This window comes from Pagrus pagrus (genome assembly GCF_965226575.1).
Source record: "Pagrus pagrus genome assembly, chromosome: 16".
NCBI classification, from domain to species: Eukaryota; Metazoa; Chordata; class Actinopteri; order Spariformes; family Sparidae; genus Pagrus; species Pagrus pagrus.
In genome coordinates, this window is record NC_140200.1 from 12,481,853 (window position 1) to 12,498,175 (window position 16,323).

At 43.2% G+C, this 16,323-nt stretch overlaps 1 protein-coding gene across 8 annotated transcripts in view; it reads right to left on the bottom strand.

The window, feature by feature from the left end:
• Positions 1-16,323, bottom strand: part of syne1a (spectrin repeat containing, nuclear envelope 1a) — a 130,406-nt gene that overhangs the window by 32,588 nt on the left and 81,495 nt on the right. For 7 of the 8 annotated variants that reach the window (XM_084376640.1, XM_084376639.1, XM_084376638.1 and 4 more), the window contains 18 exons: positions 14,629-16,233; positions 13,676-14,013; positions 13,402-13,546; positions 12,891-13,109; positions 11,875-12,158; positions 11,455-11,620; positions 11,165-11,320; positions 10,607-10,759; positions 9,823-10,005; positions 9,492-9,629; positions 9,009-9,194; positions 8,247-8,369; positions 7,856-8,038; positions 6,708-6,851; positions 4,242-4,469; positions 2,032-2,172; positions 725-838; positions 322-483 (listed from right to left, as the gene is read on the bottom strand). In XM_084376640.1, coding sequence (XP_084232766.1) covers positions 322-483; positions 725-838; positions 2,032-2,172; positions 4,242-4,469; positions 6,708-6,851; positions 7,856-8,038; positions 8,247-8,369; positions 9,009-9,194; positions 9,492-9,629; positions 9,823-10,005; positions 10,607-10,759; positions 11,165-11,320; positions 11,455-11,620; positions 11,875-12,158; positions 12,891-13,109; positions 13,402-13,546; positions 13,676-14,013; positions 14,629-16,233 — 4,668 coding nt within the window. The remainder of the gene's footprint in view (positions 1-321; positions 484-724; positions 839-2,031; positions 2,173-4,241; positions 4,470-6,707; positions 6,852-7,855; positions 8,039-8,246; positions 8,370-9,008; positions 9,195-9,491; positions 9,630-9,822; positions 10,006-10,606; positions 10,760-11,164; positions 11,321-11,454; positions 11,621-11,874; positions 12,159-12,890; positions 13,110-13,401; positions 13,547-13,675; positions 14,014-14,628; positions 16,234-16,323) is intronic. The other variant, XM_084376641.1, reaches the window with a different exon arrangement.

The following is a 16,323-nucleotide window of genomic DNA, read 5'->3' on the forward strand; positions in this document are numbered from 1 at the left end:
AGGAACTGTATCCCATCGCTGTGAAGCTGGCACAGTAACGGAGAGCAGTGCCATGCAGTCTGTGCAACCATTGCACTGGCTAGTGCAATATTAAACCCCTAAGTCATTCTCTGTTCTCTCGAAGAAGGCTTGTCTTTTGTCAGCTTTGTCTTTTCCCTGAGAGATTTCTTCTGTCTGCCTTTTAATGTATGCTTAACATGTACTGCTACTTTCAACGTTTTTAACTGTATTGCACTCAGTCCTCCTCCATCTCTCTCTATGACAATCACAACTTCCCCAATATCTCCAGACCTCTCTGTCTCCCCCCTCTGTCTCTCTTACCTGGTGTGCAGCCATCTGGCTCTCGGGACTCTTGTTAGGCTCCAGGCCCTCGTTGAGCGCTCCCTCGATGGACTCCATCTTAGTGGAGATGGACTGGAGGGACTCCTGATAATGCTGCTGCCGCTCCAGAGCCTCATACAGACTTTTCTGCTTCTCACTGATCTGTTGTAGAAAAGATGAAAAGAAAAAAAGTGAATGATGGCAGCTGTGGAAGAAGAGTTGGGAAAAACATCCACTGCATCATCATTTGTCCAATGAATTGCTGTAGCAGAGGTAAATGTAGTATCAGTTGAAGTTACAGTCCCAATGATCGTAGGCTTGCCAAAGATAAACTACTGTCTGGTTTTGTGAACTGTAAAAAATAGCGTCACAAATTGTAAATAAAGTTAATGATTTCACGTACCACATTCTTGAGTGTTTCCCAGGATCTCTGCAGGTCATCCAGGTTAGCAGCACTGGTCTCCATGGACGGGTCGTACAGCTCCTGGAGGGGCGCTCTGCTTAGCGTGCCTCGACCCTGTGGCACAACAACACAGTGAGTGTAGGTTTCGACAGTGTGTGACAGAGCGAGGTAAAATATATACCTGCTACAGTGTTTCTGATGTTCACTGAAGATGACACGATGGTTCTGCTGTGTCTTTATGTCAACAAACACGCTGTCAACAATGAATATGAATTTTCACATTCGAGGGAAACGTGCCAACATCTGCTATACATGTAGTATTGAGCATATGTGCAATTTAAACATTTCCAGCGGACTTTAAACTGAATTGGCACCTAAACTCAGTATTCCATGAGTTAATGGCTATGGTAATTCATGTTAGTGGTAAATCAGGTCACCCACAAGCTCACAGACTTCCATAGAAAGGATATGGTCCAAAATGTAAGAGTAGTAATCACCATCTATGATCTGTGAGTGACATCTGTTTTGTTCATTGTGGGACGATTTCGCTTCAGCAGCATCTGGCAGAGGTCCCATGAGATTACTTTTAACTCTCTCCCATGATACTTTCCTTCCATCACTTTCCAACTGCCTTTGACTTCATTGATTTTCAACTTCTTTCAACAGCTAAGCTCACTGACACATCACAAGACAGAAATACGTAATCTACATTTCGCAATGATAACTAAAAAACAACAATGACCTTTGCTGTTTCTCCCAGAAAAATAGACTGCTGCAGTTTCACCATCCAAAGTCTTAGGTTACACTAAAAAGCTACTTTCTGTTTAGACAAGAAAACCTTCTTCTTTGTATCTCAGCAAAAAAGCAAGTGGCAAACAAAATCACTTCGGCAAAGTAAATCTGCAAACATAATGCTGAAACAGGGAAAGCAGGGGCAGCACAGCAACTTCCCAGCTGTTTCAAACCTCGATTGTGTTGATCATGGTGATGATGGAGAGGTCACTGTTTGGTGATGGGGATCAGGTGGTGGTGATGGGATGGGGTACAGAGTTAGCATGTCCATCTTAGCAAGTTGCTCAGGCAAATTATTTTCAGTTGATTAAACAGAAGATGCTTAGACTAAAAATTTGGTTTGTGACTTGTAAGATGGACATTTTTTGCAGCTACGGTTAAAGTGGTGGTTTCTAATGATGTTACACTGTGAAATTGAAGTGTAATATCTAAATTGGACGGTGGTAGTATGGAAGCGGGGCAGATCAGGTAATGCTGGGGAGCTTTGGAGGTGACCAGGGCGGGGTTTGCAGTACCTGGTTAAGAGGAGCGTCAGCGTTAGCCCCCGGGGAGGGGGAGCGGCAGGCAGGGGGAGAGGAGACCTCGCTGTTGGTGCCCTCCTCCCCTGACTCCTCCGTCACAGGGGAGAGGAGTGTGTGGCAGCGGCCGGCTGTCATCTGACCACACCACACACATCAAACATACATCAAAAAGAAGCAGGTGGAGGAAAAGGGAGGGGGACCAAACAGAAAACGCCCAGATCAAAGGAGTGAGGAGACAGAAAGAGAGAAAAATGAAAAGAGGAGAGAGCATAAAAATTAATGGGGGAGTGCAGGTTAGGCAGATTGCAGTGAGCACATTGCTGATTAATTAGATAGGGAGTAGTCAAATAACACTGAGAGGAGACCAGTCGGATCACATTGCTGCTATTGAAATCAAACACTGCGATGCATTTGCCATAGCACAGCATTAAAGAGACATCATTTACAGTAGCACTGCTCTGTGCTAGCAAATGGACGAACACTGGCAATGAATGAGCCACTAGGATCTTTAACAGGATACATCAGGGGAAAGGAATGACCATTACCAGGAAGCACAAAATCACTCATACAGTCAGTACATACACACAGACACTGCTAACACCACACATACTCATACATAGTGTAGAGTTGCAGTTTCAGAACCACAGTCATTTCCTTTCCATCACAGACACGCTTCCCTTGTAAGTCGCATCCAGACGTTATCCTTATCACAGACAAGTCTAAAAGCTTTCTTTAATATTAAAGCTATATTTTTTCCAGCAATATTTCTCTTAAAGAACTAGAAAAGAAACGCTCATATCATCTGATGCATGAGCACAACTAAAAAAGACATTAAAGCTACTTTCAATGTGAATGAATATGAGATTAACAGTAAGAAGAAGAAGTCCTGAGAAATCCACAAGAAGACCAAGGCCCATACTTTAAGCATAGCAATTATGGCATTGCTAACACAGACTGGAACAGTTAATACAGCAGCGGCAGCAGCAGCTGTCCTAGAAGTACTGTAGCACAGTTGTCTGTGTGCCTGCATGCTTCAGTAGAGAGGCAGAGCTGAAATGTGAGCCAAGCCCTACTGGGCTGCTTTTTGGCAGTTAATGCAGAACTTGGCCGACTGACTCGGGACCTTGTTAAATTCGTAGGATTTTTTCCCGGGCTTTATGATGCAACGCAACGCAACGAAAGGCATAGCACACTGGCATGTGTGGGAAACTCAGCAGTTCTACACAGTGAGATTAGTTGGAGTACTGTCACCACACTGTGTACCAAATACGTTAAACAATAACAAGTCAAGGATATCAGCAACCTTCCATACACAATGACTTAAGCTCGGCTCACACACAAAAACACACTCATGCAGTAATATCCTGTTTCCTGGCCTGCTGAGACCAAACACACCACAAACAGCACTGATAGAGCAAAGAGGCAAAGAAATCTGAATTAGAGTAGAATGAAGCAGAGGAAGCGGAGACAGTGAGGCGGTTTCTTATGGGCGAACACGTACAAAAAGTGAATGATCAAGCCGAGGATGACATACTGTAGTAGCAGGCAGACAGATTTAGGCTAATATGAAGCAAAGGGAAGTGACACAGCACTATGTCAGCGCAATGATACAAAGTCAGAATAGTAATACTTGAGGTGTAGGGAGGATAAGGGAAATAAGCTTTCTGTGTTATTTCTGTGCAGTACAAAAACAGAAAGAAATAGAGGCAGAGGAGCAGGATAATAATAGAGAGAGAAAGCCTATTCTGAACCTCAAGTTGTTTAATATGTACTTGTCATGGACCAGTGAATAGGCGCAGCCCAATTGAAGATTAAATAACAATGCAAGGGGCCTACATTTTGAAGCAATATATTGTTGTTAACTTTAATTGCACGGATGTACTGTAACTCTGGACAGTTTCTTGAAAATGACAGTACGAGTACTTAAGAGTTAAAGCTGTTATCCTCAGACATCCTCTAATTTGGGATAACTTTAAACCACTTACATTACGGTGTAATTAAGCGTGTACACCCTTTAGAAACCCTAAATGGACCCCTGGGGTTCAATGTATTTCACTCTGACAACCAGGGGTCTAGACAGAAATGAGAAGGGATAGATGCTACACATGCTGACAAACACATATAAACATGGACCACACAGCCATGCAGTATGTACATGTGTGAGTTTGTGGGTGATGGTGTCCAAAAAAGGCTTTGCCACTCACCATGACGACAGAGGGGTGTGCTGGAAGCTGCTTGTTGGATGGAGGGGTGGTTGCCACAGCACCGGGTAGCTCCTCATCACTCAGCTCGTCCATGCCGTCCGAGAGGCCCTCCACCTCGCTGACCGTCAGTAGCATGGTGGCGTGTTTGGCCTTCACCGTCAGCATCTTACACTTGGAGTGGAGCGAGGCGATCTGCTCCTGGTAGCCACGGATCTTCTGGGCCAGCTCCTGTCAAAACATCCCCCCGCAAGACAGAAAACACCACCACCCCCAGGGTCAGGAGAGTGTGGTTCAGTCCACAATGGAAGATCAATAGTTCCTGGTTAAACAAGATCCTGAAAAAAGGGGGTGGTCGTGTTGGTTCAGCGTTGAATGTGGTGCCGGTGTGAGGGTAGTAAGTGGAGTGGAAGCATTCTCTTCTCTCCCCGGTCTCTCGCTTTTGGCTTCACAGAGTGTAAGCATAGAAAGAGAATAGCACTGCCTCACTCTCTCCCTCTCTCTCTTTTTTCCTCTCTCTCTCTCTGTCTCTTCTGTATCTCGGAGCCAATCGGAGCAGCACAGAGGCGGGTGACTCAGAGCAGTGGTGAAGCCAAAACACAGGATGTTTGGTTGAGAGAGAGCGAGACCCTCGCAGAAATAGTTCAAAATCCCTCAGACACTCCCTCTCGACACATACACAAATGGCAAGAAAAAACAGGAAGTGATCTCACTGCACGCACCCCCCCTTCCTCCGCCTGCCGCTTCCCTCCTCCACCAATCCTCGCAGCAGATGCCTTACAACAAAAGAGACCCGTAAGGAGAGAGGGAGTGTTCAGGGAGCAAGAATGACATAGAAGGTGTCAAATTACAGCAATGGTATGGGTCCAGCCCCTCCTTTAACTCCTCCTCTTCTCCTCCTCCTCCTTCAACTCGCTCTGTCCCGCAGATGGTCAATGCACTGATAATCAGGTCATGTGACTATCTGGGCCAGTGGAGTTGCAGCTATTTGCTCAGCTTAGAGATCAAACTCAGACATAAACACACTGACATGGCATGTCACTCAGCAGCACCAGGGAGACTGCAGTAGGAAGAAAATATCTTCAAACACCAGGGTTCATATACTTCCTGTCAGATACTGGAAGCAGATCAAATCTGCCAGAAACCACGCAGAGCAAGCTGAAATGAAAATAAAAAAATAAAAAAGTGCTGGGGAGATTTGATCTGTTTCTCTGCAGGTCTTCGCCTCTCTCAGTCTGCTACCGCCCTCTTTCTCGATCTTGCTCTCCGCATGGGAGATCAAACACACTTACTCAGCAAAGTGCAACTGCAACTGAAAGCACCGGCTAAAGTAATGCAGGTGAAAACCATCTAACCATCCACACTGCATCAAACAGAAATGTCTATGTAGATCAAATGTACATGTACCATCAGATAAAAGAGGAATGTGCGTGAGTTGGGCTTGTAGACACAATATCCTAGATTGGCTATGTGTGATGACACTGCTACATAATGTTAAAGGGGGATTTAATCTAGTAATTCTGGGGTTCCTGGTAGTTTTACAGGAACATTAATTAACTCTGTTGATTGCATTTTGGAATCAAGACATAAGGAAAAAAAATTCATATTGAGCAAGGACAGCAAATGTATAATAGTCGGAAAGTGACTTCAGCTTCAGTTAAAATAAAGTCTGATTCCGTCATAGTGGTTGGTCACAACGTCTCAGATATACAGTATATTTCCTGCTAAATCACCTTCTCTTTATATGCTGTTTTACACTGACATTAAGTACAGGAAATATAAAATGAATCAAACTCCTGTTGTCTTTTTTGCTCTTGGCTTTGTGATGTTGAAAATGTGGCCTCATTAGAAAAGCCATTTTTAGACAATTCATTTCTTAAATGTCAGATGAAGTGCCCTTTGAGGCAAGTGCTAGCCTGGTTTTTAAAAGTTTTTACATGTGTGCTGCTCATCTAACTAAAATCTATTTCAGTGAGTAAAGATGAATTGTAAAGTGAACAACATGGCCGAAAAGTGTCCTTTTGATAGTCTAGCAGCATAGCTTCAATGAAAGCAACAGTTTAGAGAAGCCCCTCTCCTGCTTTATAATGACAGACCTTGACGTACAAAGCAGGTCCCTAAAAGAAGTGGTTTTCTGAGTTAGGTGTTAAAGAACTTGACTGGCCTGCACAAAACCCTGACCTCAAATCCATCCAACAAATTTGAGATGAACTGTACTGCATGCCTGGAATTATTGCATAACATCAGTGCCAGAATTCACTAATACTATTCATGGCTGAAAGGGAGAAAATCCCTGCAGACAGGTCCTTTTTGAAAAAGCCTTCTCAGAACAATGAAGGCTCTTATAGCAGCAAATTCATGCGCACATATCAAAAAAATAACATTTGAGTGTAATGCTCGAGTGTTCATGTACTTCATTTATGTATATATTTCAATAAATATATGAGAGACGGAGTGTTTGTGTCTCACCTCATGGTGGTGTATCTGAGCCTGAAGTTCCTGTATGTTATTGGTGGAGACAGGCCGGTCTTGAATGATGCGGTGAGCCTCTTCTATTAATCTCTGGAGGTTCTTCACTTCCTGTTCATACTGCTCATACTGAACCACAGCCTCCTGGGAAAGATGAAACATAACAAGGTAAGGCTGAAGCTCTTCTGGGAAACAATAATAACATGTGTAATATTGTAATTATTGATCTCCGATGGGAAATGACGATCCCTCCCTCCCTCAGGGAAGTCGAGGTTGAGCGTCACCCACTGAAGTCAACTGAGAGGACATTTTTTTCATTCTTTATGTCACAATACTTCCATGATATTGATTCGTGTGTTTCTGAGTGTTATAACATTAATATTCCAGTGTGGCATCTATTAGAAAAGTTTAAACACACAGTATTTTCAAATATATGAAATGCTAACATGTCATCTGAAATCAACTGATATTGGAACAATGAAGAAAGTTAGACACCTCTTCTGCTCAAGTCTTTTTTAGGCTCTATTTTCTCAATATTGTGTTTAAGATATGAATATGGCTACATGCTGTTAATCTCAAATATGATCCTGAGCCAAATCTGACAGACAGATTAATTGTTACAAATCTTGGCATGCTTTGTTAAAATGGTGATAATTTGGGTGTTTGTCCTCCAGACAGTCTCAGAAGGTCACCTGCTTCTTCCTTCAAAGACTAATATTCACTACAATGAGCTTAAAAGCAAAATCAGCCCAGAACCAAAGGATTGGAGGGTAATGCTGGTCTGATGGGGGCTCAAAGAAAACACAGACATTCCTGAGAAGGCCTGTTAGGACACTGCAGCATATAATTCAGAGCAATACCAGCAAGTGGTATGATAACTACATAACTCTTCTACAAAAGCAAAAAAAGGCATAAGGATTTTAGGTTTTATATTATGTAACTTGACAGATAATTCCATAGTTTCAGGGGGAAAAAGTAATAAACAAAATGTTATACAAACAAACACTTTTTATCACATTTTATCACACTGATTGGTAACATGATATAGTAACTGAATTATCTCTCTCAGTTCTGTCATTTGTTACCAAGTTTGACCTAATATGTGACAGCTGATCAACAGCATTTGCACTATCTGGACTGCCCTCTACCTGCAGGATGTTGCACTGCTGGATGGTGGTGTGCTGTAGCTGGCTGGCCTCTTGCTGCAGACTCTGAGCTGTGCGGCAGATTGGCAGGCTGGCCACTACCTCCTCTGGTAGCCGGAGGGCGCTCTGACACTGCTGTACTGCTGCCACCTGCTGCTTGAAGCCCTCCATTTCCACCAACAGACGCTGATGAACGAATGAAGAGAGATGTTGGAGAGTAAGGAGGATAAAGTAATACTGTGTTGCATGTTGCATTGCATGTAGACAGATGTAGTTAAGATAAGCGCTGTGTGTGTGTGTGTGTGTGTGTACAGTATTCTCTCTTTTTGACAATTAAATCATGTTTAAATGCTCACTATAAAGCAATAATGCTGATTTTAAATATGTGTGTTACCTGTCTCTGAGTGAGCTGCTCTCTGAGGCTGAGTCTGTTGAGGTCTGGGGAGGCAAGTGTGACCTGGATCTGGTCTACAGCAGCATGGAGGTTCTTCACCTCTGCCTCCAAACGCAACATGTCCTGAAGAAAGACACAGACAGATCTAGCAGGAGCAACTAATACTGCATGTATCTTAATCATACAGTATAATGTAACTTTTATACAAAGGAGGTACAAGTGGATATTTCAAATAAATACATAAAAAGGCAGGTATCTCTTTAAAAACTAATTTTTTAAATTGCACATTCTAATTGATGAAGATGTATTCCATGTCAAAGGAAATCTAATTTCCGATCACTACAAATAAACGTAGTGCTGTGTCTTCTCCTGTCCCAGAAAAAATCCAAACTCACAGGAGGAATTGTAAACACATTTCCAAATACACAGTGTTATTAGCAACAATCAGCAGCAGACTGTCATCTGGGTACCAGCTGCATGGCAATCAGATTAGTGTAACAGATAACTGCTGCACAAAATAAAACAGTGCATTCCATTATAATGGTGTAATTCTAAGTGAATGACCTCAAGGGGGCACTGTCGGGTTATAGCTCTGGTATATCAGCTCACTCCAAGGGAAGGAGTTTGTAAGTGAAGTGTTTGGATTATTGAAATGAAATTAGCGACATTCCTCCATGAAGAAAATTGGATCAGAGCACCCTAAAACAATTTAGATGTGAAGTATATTGATGTCTGATTCCTGCTGCCTGAAAGTGAATTTACTTTTGCTGCATCCTGGAGACTCTGGAGGCGAATCTTGGCAGTTTGCTGCAGCTCCTCTGTGCATCTGCTGAGATGTTTCACCTGCTGGATCCACCCCTCCGTCTGCAACACCTCCCCCAGCTGCCCCTCCCTCTCCCCCATTGCTTCCAAGTCACCATGGAGACCCCGACACTCCCGCAGCAAAGCCTGTCACGACAGGAAGATAAATTACAAGTCAAAGAGAGGAGCCGTTTATGCTGTGCAATTATACCAATTAAGGCCGGCCATTACACTGTACAGAACGTGACATTTCACTGAGAAAGCAAACAAGAATGTGAGTCTAATTATCTGTAAATTTGTGGGGTGTTTTCAGATTTACAAGGTTAATATTTATTTTTATGGAAAAATAAATATAAAATAAAATCAGAACCAAGTGTTTTGCAGAAGCTTTCAGACATCTTAAAGCCATTCTGACTCCCTGCTGTGTGACTCATTAAGACTCACCTGGTGTGCTCGAATCTGCTCCTGCAGCTGGGATGCCGCGCTCCAGACAATACTACCAGTGACCAGAGCCTCTGCCTTTTCTGTCCATCCTAAAATGAACGCCTTCATACCATGATATTCTTCCACCTGTCTCTCTGCCTGCCCGCCAGAAAGAAATCAGAAAGAATAGAGAGTTACCTCGGATGAAAAATGAATAAAACACCAAGCATTCTCACACAGAATCACCTGATATGACCACAACATTTTGGCAATAATGGAAAAGATATATGTATTAGTTGTTCCTACATCGAAGCAATATTAGGAACTTTAATGGACTGAGTGGACATCTCACCTTCTTCAATCTATTGGCCCTGATCTGGACCTGCTGTGTGGTGTGGCACTGCACCTCTGTCAGTTTGGCAACAGCATCGCCCAGCTGCTTACACAGCAAAGGGTTCTGTTCACCAAACTCCTGCACTGCGACTCCTAACTCTGCCAGAGAGCGACCGCAGCATTCACACTCTTCACAAAGAGCCTGTATGAAAGGAGAGAAGAACAAAAGGTTAGGCACAAAAAGGAGGAAAAAGCAGAAGTTAAAGTTAAAGAAATAGATGCATTCACTCTTGCCATGAGTCAGAAGAAGACTGATACCACTCTCATTGTTTGTACAAAAAATATTAAGCTTCCAGAAAAAGTAGATTAGCTTAGCATAAAGTCTGGAAACAGGGGCAAACAGACAGCCAGGCTCTATCCAAAGGTGTCTTGCATGTTTAATTTGTACAAAAAAGAGCAAAACAACAAGTTGCAGTGATAAATTAGCTTGTGTGAGCTGGTAAGTCGAACAGTTAAAAAAAAAAAATACAAACTATTCCTTTAACTACACAGCCTCCAGGCTGCAGATGGGCTGAGTAGTGAGAGAAGAAAAAAGTTGGGGGGACAAGAAGGAGAACAGGAGGGAAGGGGCTCAGACTCCCATCTGAAATGCTCCTCTCATAAGTAGGTCACTGTTGGAGGCAGAATTCAGTTCATGCCATTCCAACTCTCACACACTCATTAACCTCAACATCTGCAAAATGAATAGCCAATTTAACAGGGGTTAATTGCTTGTTAATTAGTCAATCTGTCTGGTTGATTACTTTGGTCTCTTCTTTGGCCTCCTTCAGGTCGACACCCTTGTCTTCCAGTTTCAGAGCGATGGTCTTCAGCTTCGTCTCGATGTCCTGGAGTCTGGAGCCGAAGTCCTCTTTCACATCTCTGGTCTGCTGCACCTCCCTTTCCCTCGCCTGGACCTAGAGCAGAGGGCAGAAATACACACATTTCATTGTACTGTCAAAAACTAATAAACCGTAAGCCTTTAAACAATGCTTAATTGTGGAATTATGGAAATTTCAGCATGAACTCTCTGGATACTCTTAAGAACCCTGCAGCAGGAGAGTCATACACCAGGCTGCATAGTGGAAATCACACAAGTGGATGCAAGCTTTACTCTGATATAAAATAGTTGAGAGTGTGGTCACTGCTTTAAGGTTTTGTTCAGTAAAATACAATAATGTACTTAAGGGTCCTTAACACAATAAACAGTAAAAACAGTCAATGTTTCAGCATTCAGGCACTCTATTGTATCTGTTACAAACCTATTAAACACCCATTTGACACAATACAAAATGTAATAAACTGTAGCCAAGAGAGGTCACCTGGTCTTCAGCAGAGCCCAGAGCTAGAGCCACCTCAGCCAGCTGCATGCTGAGCTCAGAGGGCAGCCCAGCCTGGAGGTCCTGGTACTTGGACTGCTGCAGCTCTGTCATGCGCTCCACACTCTGACGCCTGCTGATGACCTCGCCATGTGCAGTCTACAACACAAACAACATCACATGACGGGCTGCTAATCACATTCTGTTTTGATATGACACTGCATTTACCAGAGTTATGTGCTATTTAGATTTGTCGTTATTTGTGAGGTGTGTGTGTACTTATAGTGGCCTACCTCTAGTTCTTGCAGCAGTGAATCCAGGTCTGCAGTGGGACTAAGCAGTAAGCCTCGAGTATCTTGGATCCAGCCTTTGACCAAGCCCAGCTCCTTCTCAACCTCTTCTCTCTCCCTCAACTCCTGGTGTACCTGAGCCCTGCTGCCTCGTACCCTCAATACGAGGCTAGACAAGACAAAGGGATACAAAAATACACTATTTTTTTAATTTGAAATGGGATATTCATTTTTTCTGGTCCCTTTTCTTGACATTTTATGTAACTGCTAATCTTGCTTCCTACAAAAACTTTTTTCAAAGTAAAATGCACATTTTTGGAGCAAAGTCCAAAAGATATTTAGAGTGAAAATAACAGGATGGATATCTTTTATTCCCTCCAACTGACTGGCTGTAGAACAACTTGAATGGCAGCATTGGCTCACCTATCATATTGCTCCTGCATGCTTCTGATCTCTTGTAGGCAAGGTGTCTCTTCATGTCCATTCTCTGCCTTTTTCTCCATCGTCTCCTCCTCCTCCTCTCCTCTGAGGCTGCGAGTGTGTTGCCCCAGCAGGGCCAGGATGGATTGCTCCCTCTCCACCTCCAGGCTGAAGGAGTCATGGTACTCCAGCAGGCTCTGAAGCGCCGCCCTGGTGGCAGCCTTCTCAACTGTGCTGTCGGGGACGCGACTGTGGAGGTCTTGGGACACAGAGCGCACCTTCTCCATCTGAGGAAAGTTTATGTTCAAGATTTAGGTTCACTTGATGCAGCAGATTTATGTTTTCAAGTGAAATATTACATACTTAAACATTTCTGGCTTCTCCTTTATTTTATATTATGTTACCTCAGCTGTGATATTTTTTCATTTCAATAATATCTTTAAAAGTTTATCTACAGTGTACAGTGTTCCCTGTGATAGGCAAAGGCAGACATGAGAGTTTAGAGACATTCAAGTGCAGAGAATGACATCATGTCCTGTAGAACTAAGGGGCCATAGAAAACCAGTGGACAACAGGGAATGTGCCACATATGAGGAAGTGACCACCATTTCTTACAGTTTGACCTATTTTCCTTTTTAGGAGCAGTGCTTTGTGGGAGTTCTTGGGAACTGACAGCATTCACACTTGAAATAGGTCGAAAGGCGGGAAAACGCTTCATGACACAGTGTTTTGGCAGGAAGAAACAACTGGCCTGAAGCCTGGAGTTACATCACAGCACACCAACTGGTATTCAGCTGTTTCTGTATTTGACCTAAATCTGTAGAAGCAAGAGCAATTTTCTACACTTGTGAGTGTAGGCTGAAAGTGTCATGTGAGTATAAAGTGGTTGGTGTTACACTGTACATGTTCATTATTGAAGCACACTCACCACACACACAGTATGCACTTCTGCATGCAGAGCAAACACACACACCACACAACACCCACACAACATCACCAACAAATGTGTCTTCTCTTACCTTCTCAGTGAAGTTTCTCCACTCCCTCGCAGTGTCCTCCAGTGCCCTCTCCTGAGCTCGGGCCACACTGCGGAGCCTTGTCCACCGTTGCCACAGTGACGACACAGAGTGGCTGGTGACGGCTTTGCTGGACTCACAGATGATCTGCTCTAAATCTGTTGCGTTTTCTTTCAAAGCATTTAGAGGCAGCTCCAGCAGGTCGATGTGAGCCACCAGAGACTACAGCCAAAAGATGACAGCAGATACACACAGGTCATTTCTTCTGAAATATTTATACAGCAGGAAGCGAAAACTCTCCCATAAAAGAAACAACTTTGTAGACACACAAGAAGTGAAGAGGGAATAATGCACAAACAGTCCACTGTTTAAATATTAATGAGCAACTGCTGCCAAGAACAAATGTTGGAATTTATAACAGCCACATGAGACACAGCACATCTCAGATAGATGATTTCTATAAACCTTTCCTGCAGTTTGTTTTATATTTGATGAATGTAAGACAGTGTCCCACCTTGTATCTCTGACACTTTTCTTCAGCCTGCTGGATACTGACAGCTTTAGCTGTAGTGAACATGGACATCTTGCTCTCTGCATCATTCATCTGTTCAACCAGTGTGTCTTTCTCATGTTGGAAGGAGGTCCAGAGAGCTGCACAACTGAGAAAATCATACAGATTACAGACTACTATTTAGGGGGATGTATTATTAGAGTATGCATCATATGGACTGCACATTCCAGCTGAGTATACATATGTTGCTTGGCTCCACATTAACACTAATACACACCTCTGAAGCAGCTCTCTGTAAACATCCAGTTGCTGTTTGACTTCTGTGTTTCTCAGCTGCATTGCTTCGACGTTTTCTCGAAGTCCACTTTTCACTTCTGCTGCCATAAAATCCTCCAGCAGAGGACCCAAACTCCTCAGCTCCCCTAAACCAGATGTGAAGTTCTTTTCCTGGGCTGAAATTTCCTCCAGGTCTCGCTCACAATCTGTGTGGTTCTCAAGCTCCACCCCCAAGCTGCCCCTCTGGAGCACGGCAGCAGCAGAGTCCAGCCATGTCTGCATGGACTGAAGAGATAAGTGGCGCCTCTGGACCAGGGAGAGCGCTTGATCCACAGCCAACTAGAATATGCAGAAGGTGATTTAATTAACTTTAGTTTTAGCTTCATTCTACATGAATTTCTTCACACAGATGTAGTCAGAGAAGCACTATGTCTGCAGATGTGTAGTAATCACCTGTTTCAGAGGGTAACTTCTACTTAATACATACAGTAAATGTGACATGTTGGAAATCTATGTGTTTATACAGCTTCCACTCAAAATGTTGTCATTGGGAAATGAAATGGGTGATATTTACACTTTTTTCTTCATAAAAGCTCTGCTACTGTATGTCATTATAACTTTAGCATAATAAAATCTTTGGGATATGGTTTTTAAGCACATTAAATCCCCACAACAGTTATAAAATAATAATAGCATAAGTACTTATTCAAACATCATGGAATCTCTTGAACCGTCTTTTAAATGTTTCAGCTCCCCCAAGCTTATAAATATTGATAGTACAGACGAAGAGGAGAATAGGAATATTCAGTGGGTTTGAGCCATGAATGATGGATCAGATTCACTGTAAGTTCAGGATGCGAAGTTGGCAGTGATTTCCATTCAGTTTAAGTCAAGTTGTTGGAAAAATAAAATTATAGGATTAGAATTGTAATTTCTGAAAAAACACACACATACCTGTTTTTGGCGCATTTCTTGTTGAACTTCAGCTCCCAGCTCTGCTAGCTCGCCCAGTTTCTCTTCTATGTGGGCAGGAACAGCTTCTTTCCTACTACAATATCTTTGCTTTTCTCTGCTACACAAGGCATCTCCAATCTTCAATATACTTTTCACTTCCTCTTCCATGATCTTCAGTTTGCGCTCTTCCTCATATACCCTCTCAGTCTTGACCTCTGAAAGGGTCAATGCTACTTCAAGTTTGTCCTTGATAGTCCTCAGCCATTCCAACATCTTCTGAGTCTCTTTTGTGAAATCTTCATTCTCTCTGACCTTCATTTCACTTTCTTCAACAAAACTTTTTACTTCAAAACGTAAAGACTGCAGTGACTCAAGCTGCAGCGTAGTTTCCTGAAAGGCAGCGGGATCAAACTTCAGGCCGAGGCCTTTAGTTTGCTGATTACATTCTTCAGCCTGACAGCTCACACAATCCAGACTTTCAAGCAGTGAATACAGACTTGTGATTTTATCCGTGACACCTAGATTTGTGTCTGGCTTAAGTCTGGCCAGCTTCTCTTTCACGGACTTAAACTCTGAGTCCAACTTGGTGGACACTCTACAGTGTTCAGCTAGTGTTTTCAAGCAATCCTCTAAATGTTTAATCTTCTGATCATTTATCCTTTTCAGCGTGTTGTGGAGACTGACCAGCTGCTGTGTCTCTTCAGCTCTGTATTGCTGACCCCTACTGAGAAACCCCTCATTTTTGCCATGCAGTTCCCTCACAGCAGGGCTAATATGGAATAAACTTTCATCAATATTTCTGTGTTCGTTAATTAGACAAACAAGCTCCTCCTCTCTTATACTGATAGTCTGCTTCTCCAGATTGTCAAACTGCTCCTGAAGCTCCTCCAGTGCATTACAAGTTATATCAAAGAAAGTGCTGAACTCTTTTCGCTCTAAGATTATTTGCTGGACTCTATCTTTTTTCTCTTTGGCTAGAGCTAGGATGGCGTTGTACTGCTGAGGCAGGGCATTGAGCCTCTCATCTAGGTAGCAATGATCGATCTCATTTAGAGTAGGGAGGATCTCCTGGCCTATTCTTTGGACGATAAGAAGAAGGTTCTCGTACTCTGAAGCTTGTTCCAGGACATTCTGAAAGTTAGACAGTTGTGTTTGCAACTCCGAGCTGTCGTCAATGTTGCTTAAATTGATTTCAGGGAAGGTGATGGCATCCGCTCGTCTCAACCAGAGGCAAGTCTTATCCAGGTCTACCTGGAAGTACTTCCTGGAGGTTAAGGCTTTCTCCAATTCTGTGAGACGCTGGGTCGTCCTCTGGAGAGCGGCTTCGAACGCTGCCTGTAGCTTCTCAAGTCTCGCCAGGGTCTCTGCTCTCTCTTTGTCAGTGGCATCTCTTTCTAACTCTCGCCCTTGTACCCAGAGAGATGCCAGCTCTCTCTGGTACGCTCGTAAACCACTCTGGAATCCCCGACAAGCAGCAACCTGTTTGGCTAGGTCCTCGGGGAGAAGGGCTATGTGGTCATCTATCAAAGCCTTCCTCTCTTGTTGCTGAACCCAAGACAGTGCCCTCCCCAAACCTTGAAGGAACTGTGTTCTCTCTGTGAAGGCCTAGAGGGGAAGAATTAAAAAAATATTTACAAACTTTTAACAGCTTGAAATGGCATATTCCTCTGGCAACACAAAGTCTAATCACTAACA